Source organism: Schistocerca serialis, chromosome 6 (assembly GCF_023864345.2).
Source record: "Schistocerca serialis cubense isolate TAMUIC-IGC-003099 chromosome 6, iqSchSeri2.2, whole genome shotgun sequence".
Taxonomy (NCBI): Eukaryota; Metazoa; Arthropoda; class Insecta; order Orthoptera; family Acrididae; genus Schistocerca; species Schistocerca serialis.
Genome location: NC_064643.1, coordinates 574,811,941 through 574,828,265, shown reverse-complemented (window position 1 = coordinate 574,828,265; position 16,325 = coordinate 574,811,941). Strand labels below are relative to the sequence as shown.

The window sequence follows — 16,325 nt, the reverse complement described above, 5'->3', positions numbered from 1 at the left end:
GTAGCACATTTGTGATGATTTCCACACATTTTATGACCAGTGAAAGACAAATAGTAATTTAATTTTAATTTAATATTATAGAAAAATGTAAAACAATGACCCTGAAGAAAAATATCAAAAAAGTTATGTACATCATAGTCTTAAGATAGAAATCAGGCAGCTGACATGATTTATCCAAACTTGTATTGTGTTTACTACACTGTTATATCTATGACAATTTTGGAGTGAAATTGTAGTTAATTATCGTGTTCAATTTCATTTTTAACATTTTATTTCCTTCAACGTAATTATTACTTCAATTTAAACACTTTACTCCAGATCATCTTGACTGCGAGTGCTTCTATATTTATTTCAGTTGTTCAGTAGTTTTGTTTCTTAGGTTGTTTAACTAGTGATATAAGTTACTGGTGGTCATTACATGAATCTAATAAATAAAATAATTTATTACATCAAGAACTCTAATCCAAGCATAGCTTTCCAAGAAATTTTATAATTTACTTGCTTGTGACATAGCTTCTTATTTAACATTTTTTTTTTAGAACTATGTGGTATAAGTATTAGCAAAGTTCTTTCAACTTTTGCTACCAAACCAGCTACATACCTTTTATTAATGGATATACTATGAATGTTGACAGTATTTATTTGAACCCAAAAATTAAAAATTAACTTTAGCTGCATATGTTAACTGCCAGGAATACTAAATTTCTTTATTTACTTATTTTGTCACATATCGAATTCTGAGGTTGTGAGCATCTTTCATTAATCACATGAAATGAGTTGTGAGAAAGACTTGGGGTAAATAGATGGATGCAAACCTCATGCATATAAGAAACATTTTGCATTGCATACAAAACTATTTGTTTAGGTCTGACTGGGTGAGATTTCCCTGCATGTCATACAGAACACGGCAACAGCTGAATGACAAACACATACATTAAATAACCAATTGCTACTCATACCAAGCATACATGCCATCATTTCACTGATACTAACAATAATATCAAAACAATCCACAAAGATGGTAAAACTGAGTTTTATTATGAACTTATTTACATTTTATTGTACAATACATGTCTGAAAAATTATAAGAAATAAAACAGTAAATAGATGCCCAGAATTATTTTTGAAGTAATCATTTCTAACTGATTACTCACAAGCATACCTAATGCAACAATATTAATTTATTTGTAGGCTATTAGTATTTTTTGTTGTTGATGAATTAACAGTTGTTTACCAATATATCACCATCTTTTAAGAATCTTTAGACAAATGAAGCCACCCCATTGTAAACATTTCTGAAATTTTGCAGTGGGGAGAGGGATGCATGTGTCCCATTTGTCATAAGAAGCTAATGTACTTGTGCCACATGTAAATATATTATTTGAATTCATGTAGTTACCCAAGCAAGCACTAATTCATTTTATTATTTACACACTATGTTAGTTATGATCAGGGGGAAACATTATAAGTTCAAATAGACTAAGCATTACAAAGAGCAAAAGGACTGCAGTCAACAAAATTGATGACTTGCTAATGTTTAATATTATATTATGTATATATAAGCATGTGATCATGGCAGAATACTAGCACACAGTGTCATACTTATTTAAGTGACAAATAAAAATGCACATGTTAATGAAGAGAGTATTCTACACTGGTGCCAACACTTTAGACAGTTTCATGCTTCCAATAAGATAATGATACAGACTGGTAATGGCTAAGAAGACACTGGGATGGATATAAGCAATAGCATTAACACAGTCAAGAATAGTCTGACAAGTATAAGGTAAAAATATGTGATGAGAAGGAGAGTTAGAGGAAATAATATGAAAGGTAAAAGAAAACTGCAAGGAATAATACTAAATGACACCACCAGAATATCTCTTGCTGTAACTACAGAATCTGTTACACAGTACAAAGCCACGCATTTCTAATCTAAAGTAATCAGCTGAAGTAATAAGACTCACCCCTGGTCTTGGTAAGGACATATACACCTGTTTTCCAGATTGTCGCCCCTGGCACTGCTCCACAATTTCTTTTGAAACAGTCTGGACATCCGATGCTAAAGCCTGCCACATATCTGCAAACACTGTGGACAACATCATCATCTCAGAATACAACAGAGCAGCTGGATGAGAGTAAGTTGTGGATGCTAAAATGTGTTGAATACTAGATGACCAAGCACAATTAACTAATTCCACATCCTTGAGGGTTCTATCTTACGGTTAGGTGTACAAAATGCTGACACTGAATGAATGAATTATTGATTAGTTAATTAATTAATGCTGCCTCCTATTTTATTTGCTGGTAATAAAATACAATTTCTGCTTTGTTGTTGTTGTTGTGGTCTTCAGTCCTGAGACTGGTTTGATGCAGCTCTCCATGCTACTCTATCCTGTGCAAGCTTCTTCATCTCCCAGTACCTACTGCAACCTACATCCTTCTGAATCTGCTTAGTGTATTGATCTCTTGGTCTCCCTCTACGATTTTTACCCTCCACTCTGCCCTCCAATGCTAAATTTGTGATCCCTTGATGCCTCAAAACATGTCCTACCAACCGATCCATTCTTCTGCTTTATTCTCTTACAATGCACTTACAATATAAAAAAAAAAACAGTACACAATGACAGTAATATGCTAGCCTAGCAGCAGAGTGTTTCTCCATTGCATCAAATGATTTGGTTGCTGCATTCAACCAGATGAATTTCATAGCATAGATATCCCCTGCAAATGATGCCTGCAACTTCCATCCAACTGGTGAAAGAAATAGGCTGGGCTACCCCTATGAGCAGTATAATGTAACACACCCAGAATCACCAACTGAAGTATACGATATGTCATTTTAATAAACAGCACCGATACACTGTAACTTCATTGCATGAACAAATATACTGCCCAACAAAAATGTGAAGCATCCAAAAGACATGGTCAGATGTTAATGTAGCTTTGTACGCATACACAACATCAATGGGTATTCAAATTATTAAGAGCTGCAATTCTCTGTGACAGGTAGAATGGTCACCAGAGAGCATTTGTGTTCTCTGTGTTTAGTATTATTACCACACCTAGTAGAGTATACAAGGGGTGTGAACAGCTTTAGATTAGATTAGATTAATACTAGTTCCATGGATCATGAATACGATATTTCGTAATGATGTGGAACGAGTCGAATTTTCCAATACATGACATAATTAGGTTAATTTAACAACGTACTTAAGTTAATATAACAACTTTATTTTTTGTGTTTTTTTGTTTTTATTTATTTTTTATTTTATTTTATTTATTTTATTTTATTTTATTTTTTTTGTTTTTTTTTTCTTAATTTATATCTAAAAATTCCTCTATGGAGTAGAAGGAGTTGTCATTCAGAAATTCTTTTAATTTCTTCTTAAATACTTGTTGGTTATCTGTCAGACTTTTGATACTATTTGGTAAGTGACCAAAGACTTTAGTGCCAGCATAATTCACCCCTTTCTGTGCCAAAGTTAGATTTAATCTTGAATAGTGAAGATCGTCCTTTCTCCTAGTATTGTAGTTATGCACACTGCTATTACTTTTGAATTGGGTTTGGTTGTTAATAACAAATTTCATAAGAGAGTATATATACTGAGAAGCTACTGTGAATATCCCTAGATCCTTAAATAAATGTCTGCAGGATGATCTTGGGTGGACTCCAGCTATTATTCTGATTACACGCTTTTGTGCAATAAATACTTTATTCCTCAGTGATGAGTTACCCCAAAATATGATGCCATATGAAAGCAATGAGTGAAAATAGGCGTAGTAAGCTAATTTACTAAGATGTTTATCACCAAAATTTGCAATGACCCTTATTGCATAAGTAGCTGAACTCAAACGTTTCAGTAGATCATCAATGTGTTTCTTCCAATTTAATATCTCATCAATGGACATACCTAAAAATTTGGAATATTCTACCTTAGCTATATGCTTCTGATTAAGGTCTATATTTATTAATGGTGTCATACCATTCACTGTACGGAACTGTATGTACTGTGTCTTATCAAAATTCAGTGAGAGTCCGTTTACAAGGAACCACTTAGTAATTTTCTGAAAGACAGTATTGACAATTTCATCAGTTAATTCTTGTTTCTCAGGTGTGATTACTATACTTGTATCATCAGCAAAGAGAACTAACTTTGCCTCTTCATGAATATAGAATGGCAAGTCATTAATATATAATAAGAACAACAAAGGACCCAAGACTGACCCTTGTGGAACCCCATTCTTGATAGTTCCCCAGTTTGAGGAATGTGCTGATCTTTGCATGTTACGAGAACTACTTATTTCAACTTTCTGCACTCTTCCAGTTAGGTACGAATTAAACCATTTGTGCACTGTCCCACTCATGCCACAATACTTGAGCTTGTCTAGCAGAATGTCATGATTTACACAATCAAAAGCCTTTGAGAGATCACAAAAAATCCCAATGGGTGGTGTTCGGTTATTCAGATCATTCAAAATTTGACTGGTGAAAGCATATATGGCATTTTCTGTTGAAAAACCTTTCTGGAAACCAAACTGACATTTTGTTAGTACTTCATTTTTACAGATATGTGAAGCTACTCTTGAATACATTACTTTCTCAAAAATTTTGGATGCTGAATGATCACTGTGAAAGACACGGAGCTGTCAAGTACTCATGTCAGACAGAATTGTTATCAGTGCCTGACAGAGTTTGAAAGGGACCTCATTGTGGGTCTACATTTGGTCATCTGGCTGAATCATGCAATATCTAGATTTGTAGGGCATTCGGATATGGCAGTGGCTCAGTGTAGCACTGCATGGTGTAATGCCCCTCCCTTGATCTAGCAAACAGAAAACTGTTCTTTTTCTTCACAACATTGTGAAATAATGTGTACCACTTTTATGGGAATGTACTTACAATCTTAAGGAATGTAACATGACACATTCTATTAAAAGTTTTGCTTAACTTCCAGATGGCATTAGCGGCTCGAGTGCAGTTATAACATCAGTTGTTATGTCCAGGGTATTTAGTGAAAAGGCGTGAAGCAAATAGTTCTCATTATACAAAAAAATGTGACTTTATTGACAACTGTGTTGACCTGATCCACATTCACATTCACAAATTCAAAACACAAGAATAACACACACAGCTAAAGATCATTTACATTGTTCCATATTTCAAACAGCTTCATGCATCTGTACACAATCAACTCTAAAATTGCTCTGATGCAATTGGTGCCAGGGAACAATAATATAAGACATGCTATTTTTTATTGAACCTTCCTATAAGTGAATACAATGCAAGCATCACATCCAGTTATATATTATACATCAGGTTTAATTTATTAAGCATTTCTTGTGAATATGCATTCTTTAAATATTTTTAAGAATGGCAGTTGTTGATAACATATGTAATATGTTGGCAATATTCAGCCTCTAGACATCCTGTCATATTGGTCATGTCAGTTACATATCCATATTATAAAAATTAAAAATATGAATAGTAATACATGTTTTGTCTGCATTTAAAATTGCGTAATAAAATAATAACAAACAACATAGTTTTGCTTTTAGAGCATTTGCTGTTAGTTATTTGCAAACAAGTCTTAAAGTGTATTCTCACATTACGTGAACATATAAACACATTATATATATATATATTATGTGGATGGATATGTGTGTGTGTGTGTGTGTGTGTGCGCGAGTGTATACCCGTCCTTTTTTCCCCCTAAGGTAAGTCTTTCCGCTCCCGGGATTGGAATGACTCCTTACCCTCTCCCTTAAAACCCACATCCTTTCGTCTTTCCCTCTCCTTCCTTCTTTCCTGATGAGGCAACAGTTTGTTGCGAAAGCTTGAATTTTGTGTGTATGTTTGTGTTTGTTTGTGTGTCTGTCGACCTGCCAGCACTTTCATTTGGTAAGTCACATCATCTTTGTTCTTTTTTATATATATATATATATATATATATATATATATATATATATATATATATATATATATAATAGAGGGAAACATTCCACGTGGGAAAAATATATCTAAAAAGAAAGATGATGAAACTTACCAAACAAAAGCGCTGGCAGGTCGATAGACACACAAACAAACACAAACATACACACAAAATTCTAGCTTTCGCAACCAATGGTTGCCTCGTCAGGAAAGAGGGAAGGAGAAGGAAAGACAAAAGGATATGGGTTTTAAGGGAGAGGGTAAGGAGTCATTCCAGTCCCGGGAGCGGAAAGACTTCCTCAAATCCTGCCCTGAAATGAGATCCATCCTTCATGAAATCCTCCCCACTCCACCAAGAGTGTCTTTCCGCCGCCCACCTAACCTTCGCAACCTCTTAGTTCATCCCTATGAAATCCCCAAACCACCTTCCCTACCCTCTGGCTCCTACCCCTGTAACCGCCCCCGGTGTAAAACCTGTCCCATGCACCCTCCCACCACCACCTATTCCAGTCCTGTAACCCGGAAGGTGTACACGATCAAAGGCAGAGCCACGTGTGAAAGCACCCACGTGATTTACCAACTGACCTGCCTACACTGTGAAGCGTTCTATGTGGGAATGACCAGCAACAAACTGTCCATTCGCATGAATGGACACAGGCAGACAGTGTTTGTTGGTAATGAGGATCACCCTGTGGCTAAACATGCCTTGGTACACGGCCAGCACATCTTGGCACAGTGTTACACCGTCCGGGTTATCTGGATACTTCCCACTAACACCAACCTGTCAGAACTCCGGAGATGGGAACTTGCCCTTCAGCATATCCTTTCTTCTCGCTATCCGCCAGGCCTCAATCTCCGCTAATTTCTAATTTCAATTTGCCGCCGCTCATACCTCACCTGTCTTTCAACTTCATCTTTGCCTCTGTACATCTGCCCCGACTGACATCTCTGCCCAAACTCTTTGCCTTTACAAATGTCTGCTTGTGTCTGTGTATGTATGGATGGATATGTGTGTGTGTGTGCGAGTGTATACCTATCCTTTTTTCCCCCTAAGGTAAGTCTTTCCGCTCCCGGGATTGGAATGACTCCTTACCCTCTCCCTTAAAACCCATATCCTTTTGTCTTTCCTTCTCCTTCCCTCTTTCCTGACGAGGCAACCATTGGTTGCGAAAGCTAGAATTTTGTGTGTATGTTTGTGTTTGTTTGTGTGTCTATCGACCTGCCAGCGCTTATATATATATATATATATATATATATATGGCAAAATTGCACCCAATGACAGGAAAACTATATGAACATCCAGAGTTATGGATAATCAAATCACTGTATTGGAAGTGGTGCCATGATCAGGAAGCTTGGACTGCTGATTAATGGTGTCACATTGTGTTCAGTGATGAACTGCGTGTCTGCACTAATCTGAATGGCAAGAATGGTGGTGATACACAGAATGGTCCCACTCTTCCAATGTTTTCGAGAGGCCCAGCAGTGTTACTCCTCGCATGGAGGTGTGGGGAGTGGTCGGGTATAACTTCACATTGTGGCTGGTTGTGATTGAGGGAACTCTGATGGCACCACAGTACATCATTGATAATATGCATCATCATGTGTATTTAAGATTACTGTGGCGCAATTTTTCAACAGGACAATGCTCCTCCACACATAGCCTGTCTCTCTTCAAACTCTCTGCATAATGATAAGGTACTCCCATGGCCAGCAAGACCTCCAAGATCTATGCCCAATAAAACGTGTGGGACCAGCTCAGAAGTCAAATCCACCCCAGTACCAATATCTAGGATATCAAGGACCAGTTCCAAAAGTTGTTGGCCAGCTTGCATGAGGAGAGGACGCAATGGCTTTATGAGAACCTTCTCAAGTGAATCAGTGCAAGTATCCCGGCCAGTGGGGACATCATTCTGATAAGTGGGTTCATACTACAAAATTATTTGTAAATTTGACACAATTATTTGTATAAAATGATAAAAGTTAGGGATTCTAGGTAATTAGAAAGTCAATTTGTTTTTTATGTAATCTTACATATTTGTATATTAATTATTAAAAGGATTTACTTCACAAAATTTATTATATGAAAGATTTTTGCTTTATAAAACATTTCATTTAAAAATCTGTTATTTCTTCCTCCTGAATATGTTGTCATTTTTCAATGTATTTGAAACAACTTATTTTCATTGTAACTAGTGAAACATTGAAATTGTAATAGTAAAAAAATAATACATTTGTCATGACTGTATATAAGGGCTGGTGTTCGGCCAAAGCAATTTGTGCAGTTGTGAGTTTTAAGTTGTTGAAAACCAGAGGTTGTGACCACTATGTGAGATGCTCAAAGTTAAAACTAGTAGTAAAAGAAAATATTACCTAACATTGACATCAAAATTAATTTGAAAAGTATAAAACCTGTTCCACATCATGTATATAATTAACAAATTGAAGACTTTTGCCATGAAGCAGAACGAAGAACAATCACAATCAACAACTGTTGGCAGCTTAAGCCTTTTCCAGGCAAGTATACAAGTTACCATGGCATGTTTCCTACTTCTAAACTTTTAAGACATTACAATAACCTTATTTAATTACTTGGAAGAACAGCAGTTTAGAAGGGTAAATTTTTTGTGACAAGTTTTCATACATACATGGTGATTCAGAAGGAATTCCACATAACTTGTGAGGTGATTCTACATGTGAAAAACTAAAAAAGTCCTACAAACATGTGTCCAATTTTCCACTGTCATGGAACTGGCGAGGGAACAGGTTGAACACTACACACATCCATGAATGAATATTATGAAGACAAGTGCGAATATTACTTACTGAAATCCTGTGCAGGTGCTGTGGTGGACAGAATAATGGTGGGACAGATGACTGATCCATCCTACAACAGATGTGGGGGTTCTCCTATAGATGGCAGTACTGTAACGTTGCACTGAGGCAACATCTGCAAGTGTACCCAGTGTTCAATCGTGAGATGGATCAGTTAGCAGCCATGATGCCATGTGTGTGTTGTGCTCAAATGTTGTTTAATTGAGCAAAACCAATGTCTTATGCAGACCTATTGTTTGTGTATAGCTACTATAATGGCAGTGCTCATGATCTGTGACAGAATACCAGAGATGTTTCCCTCATCAATGTATCCCCTGGGCCAGGGGACTTCCCCGTGGTTTTTCGAACATAACATGAATCCATCCAGTGTGCACACAACATCAGAATATGAGGCCATCCAGTCAGTTGAGGAAAGGGAAGACACTATTGCAATAGTACAACAGAGACCTACCACCAATACACGGCGGATTAGCCATCAGCTCAATATTCCAGAAACGCAAGTGTGGCGTACACTACATTCCAAGGGTTGTACCCATTCCATGTGCAGCTTGTGCAACATTTGCATCCACGCGATTCAGGAAGCAGACAACAATTTTGTGAATGGTTGGCTGTACACAGAGAAACCATACAATACACTTTATTTACACATGAGGCTACATTTATATGCAATAGTATCATGAACACCTGCAATTCTCATACACTGGTGATGGAGAACCCACATGACACTAGGAAGACAAGATTCCAAGTTAGGTTCTGAGTGAATGACTGATGTGGTATGACCTAGTGACAGAGCCCGTGTACCTACCAAATCGCATGAAAGCCGCAGCAAACTCACATTTCCTGATAAAAGACCAACCTATACTTTAGGAAGAGATAATATTACAGTAATGATTGCATATGTACATGTAACATGGTGGATCAACAATTCACTGTACCTGACAGGTATACCATTATCTGGATAACACATTTCCTCAATGATGGATTGGCTAAGGCAGACCCATTAACTGGCATGCCATATCACCCAACCTAACCCCAGTAGACTTCTATTTACGAAGCTGGTTAAAGAGAGATGTATACGCTACAAATATGCATACACATGAGGAACTTTTAGCTCCCATCACCAATGCTGTTGGCCGCATTAAAACCTGGTGAGGTGAGGTTTGATGTGCAACACATCACACCCTCCAACACGTTGAGAGGTGCAATAGGTGGGTTGGGGTCTTTCTGAAGACCTTGTGTAGGGTGGATCAGTCTTCTGTCCCATCAGTATCTTCTTCTACATGGATTGTGTTTGAGTTCACAAGGCACCACATGTGGTGGTTACGTGATTGTCTCATGTAAATCATAAAAAGCTGAAGTAAAAATTTAATATTGTGTTATCTGTTGTGTTACAGAAGGAGTCCTGCAACAACAAGGAAATTCAGGTCAGGTCAGGTCAGGTCAGGTTACAGTCCCAAAGACACGTGACTGATGATACAACCCACCTGTAAATCACACCACACATTATGTCAAGACAGCATTGAGTCAGCTGACAGTGCATGCCTTCATTGCCAGGCAGCCAAACAGTTACTGGGGCATTATTTACATATGCTGGTCAAGCCACTAGTAGGTTGGAGCTGGTGACCATAATCAGACGGCAACCACACCAGCAGCCCTCCCAGCATCCATCAGACAGCTGAAATCATTGTCAGCCTGCCATTCAAATGTGGTGGCCCCAAGTTTGGGGTTCCAGCTGCTCCACATTCCCATTGCTGCCTTTGTCCAGCAATCACCGGCTGTGCTAAGCCAGTTGATATGGCCTGCAAGAATGCTGTTGGCCTCACCTGACCACCAGCTGTTTACTTGGGATATAATTTGTCGCTCCGCAGAGCCACGATGCTGCTGCCCTTGCCACATGTCACATCGTAGGTCACTTCACGTGAGCCAGAGACAGACACCTGACTACACCTGCAGGATGCCCTGGATTGATGCCAGGCTGCGACTGCTGGACAAAGGCATCCATCTGTATCTGATCTAGTTGATGAACAATAACAAGTTCTCCTGAACACTGTCAGTCTTGCTTCAGCCACCTGCACCTCCAAAGGATTCCTGTAATCCCTCTTCACACCACTGAGCCCACAATACTCAGGCGAGAGAGCTGAAAGCCATTCTGACAAATCTAAAGAACAGCTTCCCCACAATTCCTTCACTGCAGTCATTGCACACCAGACTGTTACATTTTGGGGTCAGCAGGGGGGTCAGTGTCATCATGAGTAAGCAGCAGCAGCAGGTGTGTTTTGCTACTGATCATGCATTCGTTGTGTGTGGATTGTCTCTGTCCTCCTATGTCTGTACTTGATTGTGTGCTGGAGAAGGGGGGGAGGAGGGGGGGGGGGGCGAATGCCAGGGTAGGCAAGTGTAAGTAGGAGTCAGTCATATAAATAATAGGTGAGTGTATACACAATGTAATTTATAAATTTAATTATAAATTTAAGAGCCTTTCAGGGATCACTAAGCGAGGTGGCGCAGTGGCTAGCACACTGAACTCGCGACAGCTCAAACCTGCGTCTGGCCATCCTGTTCCGCGATTTCCCTAAATCACTTCAGGCAAATGCTGGGGTGGTTCCTTTGACAGGGCACAGCTGATTTCCTTCCCTATCCTTCTCTAATCTGTGCTTGTACTCCATCTCTAATGACCTCGTTGTCAACGGGACATTAAACATTAATCTCCTCCTCCTCCTTTTGAGATGTATGCTAGTAGACATCTACAGAGGGCCTTAGTCGTATGGAGCTTTCCTCTTCCTTTCTGTTCTTGTGCTGTACCACTTTTGCTTCTATTGGCGGAAGGTCAGTTGGAATGATAAAACAGGATCTGCCCAAGACTGTTGTTGGGATCAGTGTAAGAAATAATGGGAGACATAATAGGAGAGGGTATTGGATTTCAGGCAAATATGATAAGGAGAAGCTATTATTTGAGTAACAGGAGTTGAAATATAGTTGCACAGGTTGTAGCTGGTAGACCCCCTATCATTAAAGGAATAGCCATATCACAGGGTTTAAGGAGCTTGTTAACCTCAAAAGGCCTCTCTAGTATGAGAGGTGAATTTTAAGATTAAAGCTATATTTTTCCAGGAGCTACAATAACTAATGTGACAGCAGTGGCTTTATCACAGACTCTTTTTGTGATCTGCTTATGTCTGTGTTGTTCCTAACAAATTATTGTGTTTGTACTTTAAGTACCAGATTTCACAATGTAGTGTGATGAAATGTAATGGGTTAATAGGATGATGTGTAGCATGGGGAATAGCACAAATATTTTGTTGAGGATGAGTGATATGAGTGAGTATGTATTTCTGCAATTTTCTGCAACTATAGATAGATCAAGTGGGTACTATGGGAATTTGTAGTAAACCACACAGAATTCCAAGACTCCATCCCTACAAAGTGCTTTAACCCTGCTGCCAAATGGACAGTGAATGTCATAGATTGTAAGTGTTTCTTGGACTAGATTTGCCTGGAGCCTCATTGAGAGAACCTAGAAGACAGTGCATGAATTACATAAAAGTGAACCCAATCAAGTAAAGCACGGTCATCGGTAACAACTGGAATCAAAGTGTAGTTATAGAGATCAGCTATCCTAGTGTCTGTTTGAAGGACTTGTGCAGTTTTCAGAAGAACCCAGTGACTAGAACTGTACAAATATAGACACACTTGTCATATCTGAGAGCCTGTTCTACCTAGCTCTCAACAGCACAACACCAATGTAAATTTGGGTACCGAATCTACATTGCAGTATGGATAGAGTACCACGGTGCCAAGGAAAATCAGGACAGTGTTGTAATTACCATCCCAAAGACACGTGGCTGATGAAAACGCATAACATATTATGTTAACAAGTGGCAAGATGCTCATAATGACTTATCAACACACCACTGTGGCAACAGATACAGGAATATGTCAATAGTATCATAGAAATTTTTGAGCTTGGTAACCTGAACAGGTTTGCCTTTACTAGCAAACAGCCAGAGAAACAGTCACTGGTGTGTTATTTATATGCACTGATTGAGCCATTAGACAGGCTCAAGCCAGCAACTGCAACCGGACATCCAATGCTCTATTGGATCTCCCAGCCTCTACCTCACAGCCATCATCATTATCAGCTCACTACTCATTCATCAAGGTCCAAAGTACAGGGGATTATACTGCCTTCACCCAGCCACTGCTCACCGTGCTAACCCTAGTCACTACATACTGTAGGAATGCTGCGCTGCCTCAGTTAACTGCTGGCCACCACCTCAGCACCTAGTGCATCAGCAACACATAGTCACAGTGCTGTTGGCCATGCCATGCACCACAACACAGTGTCACTTCATGTGAGCCAGTTATCAACATCTGACTATGCCCATGGAACATGAACACCATGAACTGATGCCACGTTGGGACCGTCAATCAAGGGTAGACATCTGTATCGGATATAGCTGATGAACAATAAAAAGTTCAGAATGTTGTCTGTCTTGTTGCAGCCACATTCACCTCCAGTGAATTTCTGTAGTCTCTTGTCAACCCCTCAAACCCACAACATACAAGTGGGATAGCTGAACGCTATCCTGACAAACATGAAGAATGACTCCTCCACCACCCTTTTGCATCAGTCATTGCATATCAGACCGGTATAAATCTATGATCTGCAGATGCACTAAACGCTATTCTTACACAAGGAGGTGGGCAAACCTGACAACAGACTTATGACATCATCCCCCCCCCCCTCCCACCCCTCCCCAATTGCAACCAACTGCACAGTATTTTGAGTGTCATCTGTCACCTACTCTGTTTAATTTATGCTGTATGTATATCCTAACAGACAATGCTGCATGTATTTCCTGACAGACATCTGGTGTCTCTGAAAATATTTTCAATTACGTGATTCTTGAGTTTCTCCCGGCGTATTTGATAGTCAAAATATCCACGGGTGTGCTGCCGGTCTATAGTGTCCAACGGGCACAATATTTCGGCGATCATACATGTCGCCATCATCAGGTGAACTGACGGACTGAGCTCCGGTGCACGTGCCGGCACGGAGATCCGTACGCTATAGCTGCTCAGAGGGAACTAGGTTCGGTCGCGGCGGCGGCTGATTTAAATACCCTCCGCCCGCGGCGCGCTCCCTCCGCCATCCGCGCCCCGCGCCACGGTCGCGCGGTGGAACAGATTGCGACGGCGTCTGAGATGACGTCGGAGTGATGGCTCTGTCCGCCGTGGTCGTCACAACTATACGTTTGCTCGATTTACTCTTGATTAACCCGATCGCTGGTTCCCAAGCCTTGCTAAGATTATAGCCACAGTCATGGTTTATGAGGTCGTCATTGGTGCGAATTTTGATGGCCTCTCTAACAACGCTGTCCCAGTATCTCGACGTCTGTACCAGAATCCTCGTGCGGTCATATTCCATGGCGTCATTTTCCGACAAACAATGTTCAGCGACCGCCGACTTGCTCGGATACATCAGACGAGTGTGCCTCTGGTGTTCACGGCATCGATCCTCGACGGTACGCATCGTCTGACCAATATACGACTTGCCACATTGACACGGAATCTGGTACACGCCGGCCTTCCTCAAACCGAGGTCATCTTTGGCGCTCCCCACCAGTGCACGAGTTTTATTTGGTGGACAAAACACAGTTCCGACCCAGTGTTTCTTCAGAATGCGAGCGATTTTCCCCGAGAGTGCGCCTGTGTATGGAATAAATGCAGTGCCTACCTCCTCCCTCGTGACTTCATCCATCTCAAGAGGCTGTACTGCAGTGGTTGGGTGGAGAGCACGTTGAATCTGCCACTCTGAGTACCCATTTTTTCGAAATACAGTTCTCAGATGTTCCAATTCCTGGGGTAGACTCTCTGCGTCAGAGATAGTGCGCGCCCTATGTACTAGAGTTTTAAGTACCCCATTCCTCTGTGAAGGGTGGTGGCAGCTGTCTGCGTGCAAATACAGATCAGTGTGCATAGTCTTCCGATACACCCCATGACCTAGGGTGCCGTCAGCCCTTCTCTTGACCAAGACGTCAAGGAAAGGTAATTTACCCTCCGTTTCAGTCTCCATAGTGAATTTGATGTTGGGATGTATGGAGTTTAGATGTGTAAGGAAGTCAAGGAGTTTATCCATACCATGTGGCCAGATGACGAACGTGTCGTCCACGTAACGGAAAAAGCAAGTAGGTTTCCATACGGATGACGACAGGGCTTCCTCCTCGAAGTTCTCCATGTACAAATTCGCTACCACCGGTGAGAGTGGGCTACCCATGGCGACTCCCTCCGTTTGTTCGTAGTATTCTCCATTAAAAAGAAAATACGTGGAAGTCAAGACATGCCTAAAAAGTTCAGTGGTCTTCTCGTCAAACTTCTGACTAATCAATTCTAGTGACTCTCGCAGGGGTACCCTCGTAAACAAGGAAACGACGTCAAAACTTACCATGATATCTGACTCATCCAACCTGAAGCTGTCAAGGCGTTTAACAAAATCCACGGAATTACGGATGTGATGAGGGCATTTACCCACATAAGGACTTAATATTCCCGTCAGGTATTTGGCCAACAAATATGTAGGTGCCCTGATGTTGCTGACAATGGGGCGTAATGGTATCCCCTCTTTGTGAACCTTCGGAAGTCCATATAGTGTAGGCGGTACCGGACCTTGGGGTAACAATTTCTTAGCGTCACCCTCCGGTAAATCTGCGTCCTTGAGAAGCGCCCTCGTCTTGTTCTCCACCTTCTTTGTAGGGTCAACGCTGATCTTCCGGTAGGAGTCGTCATTTGGCAGGCTCTGCATCTTATCAGTGTAGTCCTTATGGGAGAAAACAACTGTAGCATTGCCTTTGTCAGCCGGTAAGACAACAATTTCAGAGCGCTCCCTCAGATCACGAATGGCCGCCCTCTCTTTACTGCTGATATTTGACTTCATCGGCTTGGATTTCGTCAATGCACGACAAGTTTCACGACGTATTTCCTCGGCTGATTCTGGTGGAAGTCGAGCTGCAACCTGTTCAACAGCACTAACAATTTCTCCGACTGGAGTGAACTTGGGGGTGGGAGCGAAGTTGAGACCTTTCTGCAAAACCGAGACTGCATCATCACTCAACACCATGCCACTCAAATTGATGACAGTCTTGCACGGAACCTGCAGAGATGGTTTGTCAAGGAGACGTGAGAACTTAGCTGTTTGACGTCCCGTAGCCTTCTTATGGGCGGAATCAGCTGACACCCAGGTGACACCATCAATCCAATCCCAGGAACAAGAAGTAAACTTACTAGCCAGTTGCAAATGTAGTTTGAGTAATTCCTGTGAGATAAACTCAAGGCTCCGGCAGGTGAATTGCACTCTCTCACGTACCAATGAGAGTGCAATTCACCCGCCGGAGCCTTGAGTTTATCTCACAGGAATTACTCAAACTACATTTGCAACTGGCTAGTAAGTTTACTTCTTGTTCCTGGGATTGGATTGATGGTGTCACCTGGGTGTCAGCTGATTCCGCCCATAAGAAGGCTACGGGACGTCAAACAGCTAAGTTCTCACGTCTCCTTGACA

At 40.7% G+C, this 16,325-nt stretch overlaps 1 protein-coding gene across 1 annotated transcript in view; it reads right to left on the bottom strand.

Annotated features, from left to right (window-relative positions):
* The window catches only part of LOC126484111 (alpha-catulin), a 395,942-nt gene that overhangs the window by 68,276 nt on the left and 311,341 nt on the right, over positions 1–16,325 (bottom strand). Inside the window, exon 7 of the mRNA XM_050107489.1 lies at positions 1,968–2,089. Coding sequence (XP_049963446.1) covers positions 1,968–2,089 — 122 coding nt within the window. The remainder of the gene's footprint in view (positions 1–1,967; positions 2,090–16,325) is intronic.